The sequence below is a fragment of the Hypanus sabinus genome, chromosome 12, assembly GCF_030144855.1.
Source record: "Hypanus sabinus isolate sHypSab1 chromosome 12, sHypSab1.hap1, whole genome shotgun sequence".
Lineage (NCBI taxonomy): Eukaryota > Metazoa > Chordata > Chondrichthyes > Myliobatiformes > Dasyatidae > Hypanus > Hypanus sabinus.
Window position 1 is genome coordinate 89,364,098 of NC_082717.1, and position 18,409 is coordinate 89,382,506.

The 18,409-nt window shown below is 44.6% G+C and overlaps 1 protein-coding gene and 1 non-coding gene across 2 annotated transcripts in view; both read left to right on the top strand.

Moving 5' to 3' along the window:
- The window catches only part of LOC132403122 (retinol dehydrogenase 13-like), an 87,059-nt gene extending 82,830 nt beyond the window's left edge, over positions 1 to 4,229 (top strand). Inside the window, exon 7 of the mRNA XM_059986421.1 lies at positions 1,793 to 4,229. Within this exon, the coding sequence (XP_059842404.1) occupies positions 1,793 to 2,019 (227 nt within the window). The 3' untranslated portion in view covers positions 2,020 to 4,229. The remainder of the gene's footprint in view (positions 1 to 1,792) is intronic.
- Positions 4,230 to 13,416: 9,187 nt separating this feature from the next.
- On the top strand, positions 13,417 to 13,530 carry LOC132403342 (U5 spliceosomal RNA). Its single transcript, XR_009515248.1, has one exon. It is a non-coding gene; the product is annotated as a U5 spliceosomal RNA (small nuclear RNA).
- Positions 13,531 to 18,409: the final 4,879 nt, after the last annotated feature.

The window sequence follows — 18,409 nt, forward strand, 5'->3', positions numbered from 1 at the left end:
TCCAGCAGGTCAAATCAGTCAGATTTTCCCAATTGAACTGCTGATAGATTGGTGGAAGTTGCCACTCTGTTGCTGTTATAGTTTTGGATCATAATTTGGAAGTCATCAGTGCCCCAGTCCAAGGAGATGTGAGGCTTCTACATTTGTTTCCTGACAAGTGGTGAGAGAAATGGTGGCAGTTCCACGTGGAGCTACTAACTGGAAGGTCTAGCATTTTGCTTCTGCTCAGTGAATGTTTTCTTTTACCTGCCACCAGTATATCATACAGGAAATGTCTGACCACTCACAGTAGGGCTGAAATGCTGCAATAGTGAAGCTTTACCTGTAGGTGTAGACAAACAATATTTTTGTTTCACTTTATCCTGACCATCTCTGTGATCTACGGGCTGTTCCCAAGGACATGTATGGAGACAAACATCAAGTGAAGCTGTCAGACCATCAACTTGGTGAAAGATGATCTTTAATCTGGCTGAGCCTTGTTGGTCTGCCAGCACATCGAGAGATCCCTGAGGGAATGCTGCCGACTGGCACACTCCAGGCTGCAGGAGTTCGTGCTGAGCGATGCATTGAAGCTCGGTGGGGAAGGTCCACAGTGTTAGGTTCTTCTTTTCCTGGGGAGGGAGGATCCAGGTTGCATGAAGAAGCCCCTCAATTATTGCAGTTATGAACCACCCCAGGGGTTCACATGAGTGGCAGCAGAGCTATTGATGAGGACTGTCCTGTCTCCCTTTCTCTTCACCATCTACACCTCGGACTTCAACTACAACACAGAGTCTTGCCATCTTCAGAAGTTTTCTGATGACTCTGCCATAGTTGGATGCATCAGCAAGGGAGATGAGGCTGAGTACAGGGTGACGGTGGGAAACTTTGTCACATGGTGCGAGCAGAATCATCTGCAGCTTAATGTGAAAAAGACTAAGGAGCTGGTGGTGGACCTGAGGGGGGCTAAGGCACCGGTGACCCCTGTTTCCAACCAAGGGGTCAGTGTGGACATGCTGGAAGATTACAAATACCTGGGGATACGAATTGACAATAAACTGGACTGGTCAAAGAACACTGAGGTTGTCTACAAAAAGGGTCAGAGCCGTCTCTACTTCCTGAGGAGACTGAGGTCCTTTAACATCTGCCGGATGATACTGAGGATGTTCTATGAGGCTGTGGTGGCCAGTGCTATCATGTTTGCTGTTGTGTGCTGGGGCAGCAGGCTGAGGGTAGCAGACACCAACAGAATCAACAAACTCATTCATGAGGCCAGTGATGTTGTGGGAGTGGAACTGGACTCTCTGACGGTGGTGTCTGAAAGGAGGATGCTGTCCAAGTTGCATGCCATCTTGGACAATGACTCCCATCCACTCCATAATGTACTGGTTAGGCACAGGAATACGTTCAGCCAGAGACTCATTCCACCGAGATGCAACACTGAGCGTCATAGGAAGTCATTCCTACCTGTGGCCATCAAACTTTACAACTTTTCCCTCGGAGTGTCAGTCACCCTGAGCCAATAGGCTGGTCCTGAACTTATTTCCACTGGGCATGATTAACTTACTATTATTTAATTATTTATGGTTTCATATTGCTATATTTCTGCACTATTCTTGGTTGTTGCCGCTGTAACGAAACCCAATTTCCCTCGGGATCAATAAAGTATGTCTGTCTGTCTGAGAAGCAATATAATAGAACTGATCTGCAAGTATTGACTATTAATATAAAGACTGAAAAGGCCATGTGTGGTTAATTCCTGTAAATATTTTATTATGAATAAAGTTTGATTTTTAAAAATGTTTTCTTTCAGGGCCTTTATTTTCCCTTCTTGTGAAATCGCCCAAGCTGGGAGCACAACCTTCCGTGTATCTAAGTGTGGCAGAAGAATTAGAAGGAATATCTGGAAAATACTTTGATGTCATGAAGCAGAAGGATCCTTCCCCACAGGCACTGGATGCAGAGACAGCCCGACGTCTGTGGGAAACCAGTGCTAGACTAGTGGGACTAGAGGACAACAAAGACACAACTGCTCAGTAATTTCAACCTGAGTATGAATACTGCAGAGCACTCAACAACCCTCAATAGCTATGCAAAAGATGAGTATGTAATCACGTACTGAAAGGTAATATACACTCACTAGCCACTTTACTAGGAACAGTAGTGCACCTAATAAAGTGGCCACAAGAGTGGAACCTGGTGTAGTCTTCTGCCATCTCCAGTGGGATCCCACCACCAAGTACATCTCTCCTCACCCCCCACTTTCCACTCTCCACAGGGATCGCTCCCCACTGATCTCTCTCCTAGCACTTATCCTTGCAAGCTCACCTGTCCCTACACCTCCTCCCTCACTACCATTTGGGGCCCCAAATAGTCCTTCCAGGTGAAGTGACTCTTCATCTGTGAGTCTGTTGGAGTCATTTCCAGTGCTCCCTGTGTTTCCCCCATATATCTGTGAGACCCGCTGTAAACTGGGAAGCCGCTTTGCCGAGCACCTATGCTCCACACGCTGGAGAAAGCGATGAGGCCACACTCAGGCTGGGTAGCCTCCAACCTGATGGCATGAACATAGATTTCTCACACTGCCTGTAATATCCCCCCCCCCCAATTCCCTCTGTCACTGTATCTCCTCACCCGCCCATCACCTCCCTCTGGTGCTCCTCCCTCTTCCCTTCCTTCCATGGTCTTCTACTCTCTCCTATCAGGTTCCCCCTTCTCCAGCCTGTTATCTCTCTCTAATTGACTTCCCAGCTCTTTACTTCACCCCTGTCCCTCCCAGTTTTATCCATCACCTGCCACCTTGTGCTTCTTCCTCCCCTCCCCCGACTTTCTCACTCTGACTTCTCATCTCTTTTTCCAGTCCTGGTGAAGGGTCTCAGCCCGAAACGTCGACTGTTTGCTCTGTTCCATGGATGTTCCCTGGCCTGCTCTCCCTTCTCCAGCATTTTGTGTGTGTTACCTTGATCTCCAGCATCTGCAGATTTCCTATTGTTTGTGCTCTTTGCTGCTGTAGCTCATCCACTTCAAGGTTCGATGTGTTGTGTGTTCAGATACGCTTTTGCACTCCACTGTTGTAAGGCATATTTATTTGAGTTATTGTCCTCTTTCTGTCATCTTGAACCAGTTTGGCCATTCTCCTCTGACCTCTCTGGATATTTTGTTTTTTGCACCATTCTCTATAAACTAGAGATTGTTGAGCATGAAAATCCCAGGAGATCAGCAGTTTCTGAGATACTCTAACCTCCCTGCCTGACACCAACAATCATTCCATGATCAAAGTTACTTAGGTCACGTTTCTTCTCCATTCTGTTTGGCCTAAACAACAAGTGAATCTCTTGACCATGTCTGCATGCTTTAATACATTGAGTTGCTGCACATGATTGTCTGACTTGTTATTTATAGCTTGTTATTTACATTAACAAGTAGGTATACAGGTGTACCTAATAAAGTGGCCACTGAGTGTATGTCACACATCATATGCTAGTGAATTTTTAATTATGATTGCAATTACAATTCATTCCCATATAAATTTCACTGTGGAGCACTTGGTTAACCTTGTCTCCATTTCCTCTCCATCTGTTAATTTATCCAGCCGTGCACTGCAATTTTCCACTGTGTTATACAATTCCTTTTAAGGATTACAGCGCAGAAATCCATCCTTTTGCCCAACTCATCCATGCAGACTAAGATGTCCAACTAAGCTATCCCATTTGCCCGCATGTATCCCTCTAAGTTAGAATGAAATAGTAATGAAACATTATAACAATATATTAGTGGACTTATGAATTCTTCTGAACAACCAATCCTATCAGTGTAGCTATAACCACAGTTCCTTCAACTTCCTTATACAAAGGATGGAACTGTAGGAAAGGTAATTTCTTGTTGCCTTGGTAGAAGGTTGAGGGCAAGTCAAATGCCCTCCATCTTTCACAGAAGATTATATCTGAAGAAGGTTAGTTGACATGAGATGTTCTCCAAACTGTTCCTGAACATTCTTCCTGAAGTTCCTGAACATTTTTCCAACCATTGAAGTGAGCTACTGTCATTTTAAGCACAAGAACTGGCATAGTTAATAATTTTACCAACAGGTGTTTCACTGTTTCATCTTTGTATGTTTTTATATTAAAAGTTAAAGTGCCCACATGTTAGGTTTGTGAAACTAAGAATGAATGATCTTGTGTATTCTGGGATGAGATTAATTAAACTGTTACAAATGAACCATAAAGTAATTGTCATATTCCAAAAGAATGCTTTCTTACTGGTGGTACATGTCTGTGATTTATGTGATAGGTTTAAATTCTTCAGACACAGTATAAAAACAAGTTCTTCAAGCTATTAAGAGACAATTTTGCAAAAATCAATCAGCTATCAATTTACATTTTGTTTCCACTCAACATTATGTAAGATATATGACTATTTCATTTTGAACCTGGTAGGCAGCCATCGATCCCAGGGGATCATGAGTTTGTGCCTCTGATGGACTGTGTCCTCTCCAGAGCGCAGGCCTGGGTAGGAAGATTTGAAGAAATGGCTGTGGCCCATCCAGTGGGTTCCCCCTCTCCACGTCACTGATGTAGTCCAAGGGAAGGGCAAGCGCCGATACAGCTTGACACCAGTGTCGTTACAGAGTTTGCCAGAGTGAACTTGTAAACAACATCAGACTGCCTTAGGGACCCCAGCTCCAGATTTCTTCCTTGGGGTTTACTCCTGAAGCCTTTCCCATGAGTGGGAATGGCCGCAAGGCAGCGGGAGTTTAAAATCAGAATTTTCCTTCTCCATTGACTGCAAAATCAGCCAAGAATCTTCTTTTGATGACCATAAGACGTAGAGCAGAATTGGGTCTTTCAGCCCATTAAGTCTGCTCTGCCATTTTGTTATGGCTGATCTATTTCGATCTGAAACCTGTTCTCCTGCCTTCTCCCCGTAACCTTTCAATCCCTGACTAATCAAAAGTTTATCCCGGGATTCCTCAGACTCACCACCCTCTGGCTGAAGAGGGTGTGCCCTTTACTCCGAAGCTATGCCCTCTAGTCCGAGTCTCCCTCACCAAAGGAAACATCCTCTCAATATCCACTCTGTTGAGCCCTTTCAACATTCGATAGGTTTCAATAAGATCCCCCATCATTCTTCTAAACTCCAGTGAGCAAACACCCAGAGCCATCAATCACTCCTCATATGATAAGCCTTTCAATCCTGGAATAACTTTTGTAAACCTCCTTTGAACCCTCTCAAATGTCAGCGTAACCTATCTTAGATAAGGGGCCCAAAACTACGCATGATACTCCAAGTGAGGCCTCTCCAGTGCTTTATAAAGCCTCAGCATTAAGATATATTTCTTACATCCATCTCACAACATGAGGCAGTAAAAATCTTTATGTTACATCTCTGTCGCAATGTACAAGCAATAAGAAGGGAAATGTGGGAGGATATTAGCCAAACTAAAATTGTATATGTAATTGTTTTGTGTACAGCATATACAGTCATATACACAATCAGATCAAGGTACAGTCAGATACAATATAGTCAGATTTGCAATCAAATTACTGTGTGTTGATGAATCTGATGTCCCAGAGCCTGTTGGTCCTGCAGTACCATTTGCCAGACAGAGAGAGCTGAAACAGTTTGTGGTTGGGGTGACTGGAGTCCTTGATGATTGTCCGGGCCCTTTTACACACCTGCTGCTGTAATGCAGCACTTTGTCCCCTGTTACCATGAACTTAATAGTTGCAATGATTCCATTTCCACAGACAATTGTATCCTTTGAGTGCACATTCAGGGGGCTACTCACATCCACACGGATTTGCTATTACACCACAGGGGCATTGTGTCTTTAACCATATTGACACATGGCTAAATTCAAAATCAAAATACTGCAGATCTGAAAGAAAAGCAGTAAGTCCTACTTTTTTTTCAACATAGATGCAGAGTCTCCCTGTTAAAGATTCCACTGAACAATTTTACAAGCAGCAAAGAATTTAAAATTCTGTGAGAGATGATGGTCGTGGTGACCAACTTCTGTGCCATCTGTAGGATAATCACCTAAGTGCATGACTGGCATTGAGCTGCAATTCTGCAACTGTCCAACAGATGGGGTGAGATAATTACTGTTACCACCGAATGAGGTCAAGGTAAGTTTGTTATCAAAATACATATACATATATCACCATATACTCTCTTGAGATTTGTTTTTTTGCAAGTATTTATGAAAAACTATAAGTAACAAAAAACTGACGACCAATGTACAAAAGAAGACAAAGTTTAAAATTCAAAGTAAGTTCATTATCAAAGTACATATATGTCACCATATACTGTACCACCCTGAGATTCATTTTCTTGCAGGCATTCACAGTAGAACAAAGAAATACAATAGGATCGATGAAAAACTACACAAATATGAGAATGGTCAAAAGAAGACAAACTATGCAAATACCAAAAATTGAATAATATTAATAAATTGTGCATATAATAAATAATAAGTAAACAAATAATACATACTCTTTGAAAGTGAGTCTGCTGGTTGTGAAATTTGTTCAGACAGTGAAATTATCATTGCTGGTTCAGGAGCCGGATGGCTCTAGGGTCATAACTGTTCCTGAACCTGGTGGTGTGGAACCGTAGGCTTCTTTCAGACTCGAAATGTATCATGAAGAGCATCCTGACTGGCTGTATCACTGCCTGGTATGGGGGGGGGGGGGGGTGGGGGGGGGCTACTGCATGAGATCAAAATAAGTTACTGAAACTTGTAAAATTAGTCATCTCCATCTTGGCTATCAGCCTCAGTAGAATCCAAGACATCTTCAAGGAGTGGCGCCTCAGGATCTATCAGTAAGGATCCCCACTACCCAGGACATGTTCTCTTCATACCGTTACTGTCGGGAAGGAGGTACAGAAACCTGAAGGCATGCACTCAGGGATTCAGGGACAGCTTCTTCCCCTCTGCCATCTCATTCCTAAATAGACATTGAACCCATGAATACTACCTCACTACTTTATTATTTCTGGGGGTTTTTGCACTACTTACTTTAAGTTAATTATTTAATGGACATATATATACTTAAAGTAAGTCTGTTTTTCTGTATTTATTTGTCATATATTTCATTGTACTGTTGCTGTAAAGTTAACAAATTTCATGACATCTACTGGTGATATTAATTCTAATTCTGCCCCTCCTGCCTGATGATAATAGCGAGAAAAGAGCATGGCCAGGAAATGGGGGTCCTTGATAATGGATGCTGTTTTCTTGGTTAAAAGTTTAGAAGTAATAAATTATAAAGGGACCCAAGGGTCAGTCAGAAATTTCAGAATCAGAATCAGGTTTATTATCACCGGCATGTGTCATGAAACTTGTTAACTTGGCAGCAGCAGTTCAATGCAATGCATAACAATATAGAAATCAATCAATTACAGTAAATATATATATATTAAATAGATTTAAAATATTGCAAAAACTATATTTTTAAAAAGTGAGGTAGTGTTCATGGGTTCAATGTGCATTTAGGAATCATATAGCAGTGGGGGAGAAGCTGTTCCTGAATCGCTGAATGTGAGCCTTTAGGCTTCTGTACTGCCTTCCTTGTGGTAACAGTGAGAAGAGGGAATGCCCTGGGTGATGGGGGTTCTTAATATTGGACATCACCTTCCTGAGACGCTACTCCTCTAAGATGTCTTGGATACTACGGAGGTTAGTACCAAACATGCAGCTGACTAACTTTCTGTAGTATCTTTTGGTCTTCTGTAGTAGCCCCCCCATACCAGACAGTGATGCAGCCTGGCAGAATGCTCTCCATGGTACACCTACAGAAGTTTTTTGAGTGTTTTAGTCGACAAACCAAATCTCTTCAAACTGCTAATGAAGTATAGTTGCTATCTTGCCTTCTTTATGACCACAAGGGGTGATTGATATGTTTGTGTCCTAAGGAGTCAATTTTAGAAAACCTAGCACATTTATTTTTCAACATAGTCCCCTCCTACATTTACACACTTAGTCCGGCGGTCGTGGAGCATACGGATCTTGGACCTCCAGGAGTTTTCCACAGATGGGTGATTGATAAGTTTGTGGCCTAAGAAGGAGATGATGAGTTATACAGCTCTCATCTCATGCACATACAGGGAAACTCTTTTTGAGTGATTATGCAGAAAGTTTGAAGTTAACAAATCTCCTGCTACCTTAGGCCACAAACTTATCAATCACCCCTGATGAGTTATTAACTGTTGAGTACATCGATATGTTAGGACCAGGTTAGATCCTCAGAGATCTTGACACCCAGGAACTTGAAACTGCTCACTCTCTCCACTTATGATCCTTCTATGAGATTGGTTTATGTTACTCTTTCTGAAATCCACGATCAGTCAGACCGGGAGAGGGAGACCTCAGTCAGTCCGGATCGGAAGCAGCATCTTCAACACCATCACACTGAGCACGGGGCCCCCTAGGGCTGTGTGCTCAGTCCACTGACCCACATCTGTGCCGCAACACACAGCTGGAGAGGAGGTGCAGCAGCTAACGGACTGGTGCAGAGCCAACAACCTGTCTCTGAATGTGAACAAAACAAAAGAGATGGTTGTTGACTTCAAGAGGGCACGGAGCGACCACTCCCCGCTGAACATCGACGGCTCCTCGGTAGAGATCGTTAAGAGCACCAAATTTCTTGGTGTTCTCCTGATGGAGAATCTCACCTGGTCCCTCAATACCAGCTCCATTGCAAAGAAAACCCAGCAGCATGTCTACTTTCTGCGAAGTAATCACATCTCATCACATTCTACAGGGGTTGTATTGAGAGCATCCTGAGCAGCTGCATCACTGCCTGGTTTGGAAATTGCACCATCTCGGATTGCAAGACCCTGCAGTGGATAGTGAGGTCAGTTGAGAAGATCATCCGGGTCTCTCTTCCCGCCATCATGGACATTTACACCACACGCTGCATCTGCAAACAGCATTATGAAGGACCCCACGCACCTCTCATACAAACTCTTCTCCCTCCTGCAGTCTGAGAAAAGGCACCGAAGCATTCGGACTCTCCCGTCCAGACTATGTAACAGTTTCTTCCCCCAAGCTATCAGACTCCTCAATACCCAGAGCCTGGGCTGACACCGTACTGCCCTATTGTCCTGTTTATTATTTGTTGTAATGCCTGCACTGTTTTGTGCACTTTATGCAGTCCTGGGTAGGTCTGTAGTCTAGTGTAGTTGTTTTTTTTCTCTGTGTTGTTTTTTATGTAGTTCAGTCTAGTTTTTGTACTGTGTCAAGTAACAGCATGGTCCTGAAAAACAACGTCTCATTTTTACTATGCACTGTACATAGCCGTTATGGTCGAAATGACAATAAAACAGACTTGACTTGAATCAGCTCTTTTGTCTTATTGACATTGAGTGCAAGTTTGTCGCTGTGACACCACTCAACCAGCTGGCATATCTCACTCTTGTACGTCCTCTCATCTCCACCTGAGATTCTGCCAGCAGTGGTTGTATCATCAGCAAATACCAGTCATTCTGGTTGAGAAGGCACACAAATGTACCTTTGTTTCATGCACCCATAAGACCAGTAATTTTGAAGAAAATTCCCTGCAGTGCAGTAAAGCCATGTGATCATTGAGGTCATGTTATTCAGACAGTGAATGTGATACCCACGCTCCATGACCACAATGAAGGTGAGAGAACAATTTGTAAATTGGGAGTTTGGAGTTTTATTTTGTATTTACATACCCGGTTTATGCAGTTATAGACTGCTATTGTATGTTGCAGTCAAATATTAAGGCATCTTATTCTAGTTATGGATCCACCCATCCCTTAGACAATATCCTGTTGTATATTGTGGTGAACAGTTTGGGAGAAGTGGCAAGAAAGAGCAAACTTTTGTCATAGGTCCATTGTTTAGCTGCATAGTGCTTTACTGCCCCTTACAGAGCATATTCTTGCTTGCCAAGGTGCCTTTTGCTACTTGGCAACATTTCTGATCTGTTCCTTCTGCAAAAAGACCAAAAGGTTTGAGCAGATCTCCATTTCTTTTACACAGAGTTGATGGTCATCCAGCAGCAATGAATGTCTGCCTTCGTATCCATCGCTGAGAACGGTTCTGGGTGAACAAAGGCTAGTGTTAGGACTTTATCAGGACCGCGTGTCTCTCAACTGAGGGACCTTGCAGTGGCTGCACCGTTTGAGTGCGTCCCTCAGCACGGACTCCTGCAGCCGAGAGTGTGCCAGTCAGCAGCATTCCCCCACGGACATCTCCATGTGCTGGTAGACCATCAAGTTTCGGGTCGACTAAAGAGCGTCTTTGACCGAGTTGATGATCTGCCAGCAGCACCGGATGTTGGTCTCGGTGTGCGCCCCTGGGTCAGAGAGTCCTCTGACACACAGCTGCTGGGGATGAACCTCGACACTGCCCCTTCCATCCTCCTCCACACCTTCTCCACGAACCTACAGTGTGCATAGAGGTGGGTCACCGACTCCTCCTCACTGCAGTCCTCCCGTGGGCAGTGGGGTGTGGAGACGATGTTCTGGGCGTACAGGAGGGATCAGACTGGGAGGTCCCCTCTCTCCACCAGCCAGGCAAGGTCTTGGTGCCTGTTGGTGAGGTCTAACGATGAGGCATTTTGCCAGGTAAACTGGACGGTCTGCTCAGGGAACCACCCCACTGTGTGCATCACGTTCTTCTCCTGCAGCGCCTGCAGGACCTTGTGTACTGACCACTGCCTGATGGCCCTGTGGTGAAAGGCATTGACCTGGAAGAACTTCTCTACGAAGGACAGGTATGGCGGCAATGACCAGCTGACAGGGGTGTTGCGCGGGAAAGAAGCCAGACCCATCCTTCCTAGCCAGGGCAACAGGTAGAACCTGGGCATGTAGTGTTACTTGGTGCCCACGTACCTGAGTTCCACACACAACCTGATACATCCACACATGAAGCTGGCCATCAGGGTGAGGGCGACACTGGGAACGTTTTTGCCCCCATTGTCCAGGATCTTGTGCATGGTGGTTGGTCTGACCTGCTCCACCTTGGATCCCCAGACAAATCTGAAGACGGCTCAGGTGATTTCTGAGCTGAAGGAGCGAGGGACTGGCCACACCTGCGCCAAGTACAGCAGCCCTGAGAGCACCTCACACCTGATAACCAGGTTCTTGCCCGTTATCGAAAGGGATTGCCCCCTCCCAAAGCCCCAGTTTCTGTTTCACCTTGGCAGTCTGCTCCTGCCAGTTCTTGTTGCACACCTTGGCCCCTCCGAACCAGATCCCCAACACCTTCACGTGATCAGCCTTGATGGTGAAGGGGACGCTGGATCGGTTGACAAGTTGCCGAAAAGCATGGCTTCGCTGTTTGTGCGGTTGACCCTGGCCCCTGACGCCAGCTCAAACTGTTCGCAGATGCTGATCAGCCTGTGAACTGACCTCGGATCGGAGCAGAAGACGGTGACGTCGTCCATGTACAGGGAGGTTTTGACTTGGGTCCCTCCACTGCCTGGCAGCATCACCTCTCTTATGCCCTCATCCCTCCTGATGGCTTCGGCAAAGGGTTCTATGCAGCACACAAACAAGACAGGGGAGAGAGGGCAGCCCTGCCTGACTCCAGACCTAATGGGGAAGCTGCCTGTTTCCCACCCGTTGACCTGGACTGCGCTACAGATGTCTGTGTAGAGCAGTCTGATCCAATTCCGGATTCCCTCCCCAAATCCCATTTTGGAGAGTACATCCGCCATGTACGATATCCTGTTGAAGGCTTTGTCCTGGTCCAAGCTGACCAGGCAGGCGTCCACCCCCCTGTCCTGCTCGTAAGTGATGGTGTCCCTCAGCAGCGTGAGGCTGTCCGAGATCTTCCTGCCCGGTACAGCACAGGTTTGGTCCGGGTGGATCACCTATCCCAGAGCAGACCTGACCCTGTTGGCGATTGCCTTGGGCAGGATCTTGTAGTCGATGCTAAGGAGAGAAATTGGCCTCCAGTTCCTAACATCTTCCTTTTCTCCCTTCTGCTTGTCTGAAGCCTTTCTGATTCTGACACCGGACATCGAGGGTCTAGGTCCTGTGTACAATAAAACATTACTGAAAGCATTGACTCTGTCATGTAAGAATGAAAGAGGTTGTGTGGTTTATTCTTGTAGTTTTTATTCTGGGTAAGGGAGGGGGTATAGAGGGTGCATGTGATTGCTGAAAGTGGATGATCAGCAGATATTGCAGGTAAAATCGCTGCAGTCCAGGTTGAACGATGGAGTTTTGGTCTGTAGAAGAGTGAAGGGTTAAACCCCGCAGGAAGGAAAGAGGATCTGAGGTCAGGCCAGAGTAACCATGAGTTTACTGAAGGGGGTTAGGTACGAGGGGCCAAATGGCCTTCACTGGCACCTGGTCTGAGTGTTGCCACCATTTCCCATTTTGGGCTGTCAGTGTGGACTGGTGTAATGGGTGACACATATTGTTCATATAAACTGTTGGACATTATTCACAAACACTGTCTTTCAGTTGTGTTAACTTTAGGAGCCGGTGTAGTAGTGACGTCAGTGTAAGGTGACTGCTTTTGCTTTGTTGGTAATGGAAGTAAAGGCTTCTGTTAAGCACACAATATTAATCACGTGTTTTATTCACAAAATCCTGCACTAGTATGTCAAGATGGCCCGACTGGCACATTCCAGGTTAGGTGCAGAGGGACTCACTGAAACCTGGTGCAGTCACTCCAAGGACCACAGTAACACACACAAAATGCTTGTGGAATTCAGCAGGCCAGGCAGCATCTATAGGGAGAAGTACAGTCGACGTTTCGAGCCGAGACCCTTCGTCAGGACTGTACAGGATCAAACGTTGACTGTACTTCTCCTATAGATGCTGCCCGGCCTGCTGTGTTCCACCAGCATTTTGTGTGTGTTGCTTGAATTTCCAGCATCTGCAGAGTTCCTGGTGTTTGCAAGGACGACAGTGTAGGGTTCATCCACTGCAGGAAAGAGAGGGGTCAGGTCGGTGGGGAAGCCCCACAATTAATGTAATAGTGAAACACCCCAGAGGGTCTCATGAGTGGCAACAGTCCTATTGGTTTTACCGAATGGAATTGACTATGAATGTAACAAAGAAAAGGTATTGCACGGCTTATTCTTGCAATTTATATTGTGAATGAAGTTTATTTTGAAACTGCTATGCAGTATCTACTTTCCCCGTGTATCACATTCCGAACCCGGTTTTGTTCTCCGTAACACACAACCCACCGGAAGTGAACCCGGTGCTTGGTCACGCCCCGACCCTTATTTACATACCACAATGCTTTGCGCAAATGCAAAAAAAGAATATAATTCCTTTTGTAGTTCGTAAAAGACCTTGTAAATCGACTTTCTGCTGTTTTATGAAGTTTTGCTAAAGTGTTGTTTCTGTTCCGTTGTGATTCTGGTGACAAATGTAGCGGGTCGCATTAACTTTAGAGGGGTAGGGGGTGTGTGGGGAGAGAATGGCGACGGCTGATGGTCAGTTCTCTGGTTTCTCTTCAGATCGAATAAATCTTTCGCCTTTTACTAAAGATTTCCGTGGAGAGGAACGCTCAGAGTCTCGGGCAATTTTTTGTTGCCCTGCGCAGGCGGGGCTTGTTAATCACCAAAGAAAAGATTGTGATCGTCCGTAGGATATTCTGGCATTATTCCCTGGTTGACAGTTCCTAAAAATTCTTACGGTGTGTTGTCTTTCATGAACCGTGGGATTGAGTTCAAGAGCCGAGAAGTAATGTTACAGCTGTATAGGGCCCTGGTCAGACCCCACTTGGATATATGCTCTGTGCTCAGTTCTGGTCGCCTCACTACAGGAAGGATGTGGAAACCATAGAAAGGGTGCAGAGGAGATTTACAAGGATGTTGCCTGGATTGGGGAGCATGCCTTATGAGAATAGGTTGAGTGAACTCGGCCTTTTCTCCTTGGAGCGATGGAGGATGACAGGTGACCTGATAGCGGTGTGGATAGTCAGAGGCTTTTTCCCAGGGCTGAAATGGCTAACACAATGATTGCACCCTAATAGGCGGGGGACCAGCATTGTGGCAGACAGGTTTGCCACTGCAACACGGATGAGTTTAAACTAAGTAGTGGGGGTGGGGGTGGGGGTGGGGGTGGGGGTGGGGTGGGGATGAACTGGAAATGTAAGGATGGAGTTAAAGGGAAAGTGAAAATAAGAAACGTTTAGAAGGACAACAGTAGAAAGCTTAAGAAGAGATCATACAGTATGGCCAAGTGAAATAGGAATTGAAATGAAAGGAGAGGGGAGTAACAAATTAAAAGTATTATATATGAATGCACGAAGTATAAGGAATAAAGTAGATGAGTTTGAGGCTCTGTTGGAAATCGGCAAGTACGATGTTGTGGGAATAACAGAGACATGGCTTCAAGCGGAGAGGGCCTGGAAAATGAATATTCAAGGATATACATCTTATCGAAAGGACAGACTGACTGGAGAGGGGGTGGGGTGGCTGTGTTGGTGAGGAATGATATTCAGTCCCTTGCAAGGGAGAATGTAGAATCGGGGATGTAGAGTCAGTATGGATAGAACTGAGAAATTCTAAGAGTAGAAAGACCCTAATGGGAGTTATCTACAGGCCCCGAAACAGCAGTCTGGGTGTAGAGCGTAAGTTGAATGAAGAGTTAAAATTGGCATGTCGCAAAGGTGATGATACAGTTGTCATGGGGAATTTCAACACGCAGGTAGACTGGGAGAATCAGAATGGCACTTGGACCCCAAGAAAGGGAGTTTGTGGAGTGCCTCTGAGATGGACTCTTAGAACAGCTTGTACTGGAGCCTACCAGGGAGAAGGCAATTCTAGGTTTAGTGTTGTGCAATGAACTGGATTTGATCAGGGACCTCGAGGTAAAGGAACCATTAGGAGGTAGTGGCCATATGATAAGTTTAAACTTACAATTTGAGAAGGAGAAGGGAAAATCGGATGTGTTAGTATACAGTTGAACAAAGGGAACTACGGAGCTATGAGGGAGGAGCTGGCCAAAGTTCAATGGAACAATACCCTAGCAGGGAAGACAGTGGAACAATAATGGCAGGTATTTCTGGGAATAATGCAGAAGGTGCAGGATCGGTTCATTCCAAAGAGGAAGAAAGATCCTAAGGGGAGTAAGGGGTGGCCTTGGCTGACGAGGGATGTAAAGGGCAGTATAAAAATAAAAGAGAAGTATAACATAACAAAGATGAGCGGGAAACCGGAGGACTGGGAAGCTTTTAAAGAGCAACAGAAAATAACAAAAAAGGCAATACGCCAAGAAAAAATGAGGTTCTAAGGTAAACTAGCCAAGAATATAAAGGAGGATAGTAAAAGCTTCTTCAGGTATGTGAATAGCAAAAAAAAAAAAATAGTTAAGACCAAAATTGGGCCATTGAAGACAGAAATGGGTGAACTTATTATGGGGAACAAGGAAATGGCAGACGAGTTGAACAGGTACTTTGGATCTGTCTTCACTAGGGAAGACACAAACAATCGTCGAGATGTAATAGTGGCCAAAGGAACTAGGGTAAAGGATGAACTGAAGGAAATTTATATTAGGCAAGAAACGGTGTTGGATAGACTGTTGAGTCTGAAGGCTGATAAGTCCCCGGGACCTGATGGTCTGCATCCCAGGGTACTTAAAGAGGTGGCTCTAGAAATTGTGGATACATTGGTAATCATTTTCCAATGTTCTATAGATTCAGGAACAGTTCCTGCTGATTAGAGGGTGGCTAATGTTGTCCCACTTTTCAAGAAAGGAGGGAGAGAGAAAACAGGGAATTATTGACCAGTTAGTCTGACGTCAGTGGTGGGAAAGATGCTGGAGTCAATTATAAAAGAGGAAATTACAACACATTTGGATAGCAGTAGAAGGATCAGTCTGAGTCAGCATGGATTTATGAAGGGAAAATCATGCTTGACTAATCTTCTGGAGTTTTTTGAGGATGTAACTATGAAAATGGACAAGGGAGAGCCAGTGGATGTAGTGACCTGGACTTCCAGAAAGCCTTTGATAAAGTCCCACAAAGGAGATTAGTGGGCAAAATTAGGGCACATGGTATTGGGGGCAGAGTACTGACATGGATTGAAAATTGGCTGGCTGACAGGAAACAAAGAGTAGCAATTAACGGGTCCCTTTCATAATGGCAGGCTGCGACAAGTGGGGTACCACAAGGTTCAGTGCTGGGACTGCAGCTGTTTACAATATACATTAATGATTTAGATGAAGGGATTAAAAGTAACATTAGGAAATTTGCTGATGACACAAAGCTGGGTGTCAGGAGGATGTTATGAGAATGCAGGGTGACTTGGACAGGTTGGGTGAGTGGGCAAATATATGGCAGATGCAGTTTAATGTGGATAAATGTGAGGTTATCCACTTTGGTGGCAAGACCAGGAAGGCAGATTACTGTCTAAATGGAGTCAAATTAGGAAAAGGGGAAGTACAACGAGATCTAGGTGTTCTTGTACATCAGTCAATGAAAGCAAGCATGCTGGTACAGCAGGCAGTGAAGAAAGCTAATGGCATGCTGGCCTTTATAACAAGAGGAATTGAGTATAGGAGTAAAGAGGTCTTTCTGCAGCTGTACAGGGCCCTGGTGAGACCCCACCTGGAGTACTGTGTACAGTTTTGGTCTCCAAATTTGAGGAAGGACATTCTTGCTATTGAGGGAGTGCAGCGTAGGTTCACAAAGATAATTCCCGGAATGGCGGGACTGTCATATGTTGAAAGATTGGAGCGACTGGGCTTGTATACACTGGAATTTAGGATGAGAGGGGATCTGATTGAAACATATAAGATTATTAAGGGATTGGACACGCTGGAGGCAGGAAGCATGTTCCTGCTGATGGGTGAGTCCAGAACTAGAGGCCACAGCTTAAGAATAAGGGGTAGGCCATTTAGAACAGAGATGCGGAAAAACTTTTTCACTCAGAGAGTGGTGGATATGTGGAATGCTCTGCCCCAGAAGGCAGTGGAGGCCAAGTCTCTGGATGCATTCAAGAGAGAGTTAGTTAGAGCTCTTATAGATAGCGGGGTCAAGGGATAGACAATAGACAATAGGTGCAGAAGTAGACCATTCGGCCCTTCGAGCCTGTAAGTTCATTATCAAAGTACATATATGTCACCATATACTGTACCACCCTGAGATTCATTTTCTTGCAGGCATTCACAGTAGAACAAAGAAATACAATAGGATCGATGAAAAACTACACAAAGATGAGAATGGTCAAAAGAAGACAAACTATGCAAATACCAAAAATTGAATAATATTAATAAATTGTGCATATAATAAATAATAAGTAAACAAATAATACATACTCTTTGAAAGTGAGTCTGCTGGTTGTGAAATTTGTTCAGACAGTGAAATTATCATTGCTGGTTCAGGAGCCGGATGGCTCTAGGGTCATAACTGTTCCTGAACCTGGTGGTGTGGAACCGTAGGCTTCTTTCAGACTCGAAATGTATCATGAAGAGCATCCTGACTGGCTGTATCACTGCCTGGTATGGGGGGGGGGGGGGGGGTGGGGGGGGGCTACTGCATGAGATCAAAATAAGTTACTGAAACTTGTAAAATTAGTCATCTCCATCTTGGCTATCAGCCTCAGTAGAATCCAAGACATCTTCAAGGAGTGGCGCCTCAGGATCTATCAGTAAGGATCCCCACTACCCAGGACATGTTCTCTTCATACCGTTACTGTCGGGAAGGAGGTACAGAAACCTGAAGGCATGCACTCAGGGATTCAGGGACAGCTTCTTCCCCTCTGCCATCTCATTCCTAAATAGACATTGAACCCATGAATACTACCTCACTACTTTATTATTTCTGGGGGTTTTTGCACTACTTACTTTAAGTTAATTATTTAATGGACATATATATACTTAAAGTAAGTCTGTTTTTCTGTATTTATTTGTCATATATTTCATTGTACTGTTGCTGTAAAGTTAACAAATTTCATGACATCTACTGGTGATATTAATTCTAATTCTGCCCCTCCTGCCTGATGATAATAGCGAGAAAAGAGCATGGCCAGGAAATGGGGGTCCTTGATAATGGATGCTGTTTTCTTGGTTAAAAGTTTAGAAGTAATAAATTATAAAGGGACCCAAGGGTCAGTCAGAAATTTCAGAATCAGAATCAGGTTTATTATCACCGGCATGTGTCATGAAACTTGTTAACTTGGCAGCAGCAGTTCAATGCAATACATAACAATATAGAAATCAATCAATTACAGTAAATATATATATATATTAAATAGATTTAAAATATTGCAAAAACTATATTTTTAAAAAGTGAGGTAGTGTTCATGGGTTCAATGTGCATTTAGGAATCATATAGCAGTGGGGGAGAAGCTGTTCCTGAATCGCTGAATGTGAGCCTTTAGGCTTCTGTACTGCCTTCCTTGTGGTAACAGTGAGAAGAGGGAATGCCCTGGGTGATGGGGGTTCTTAATATTGGACATCACCTTCCTGAGACGCTACTCCTCTA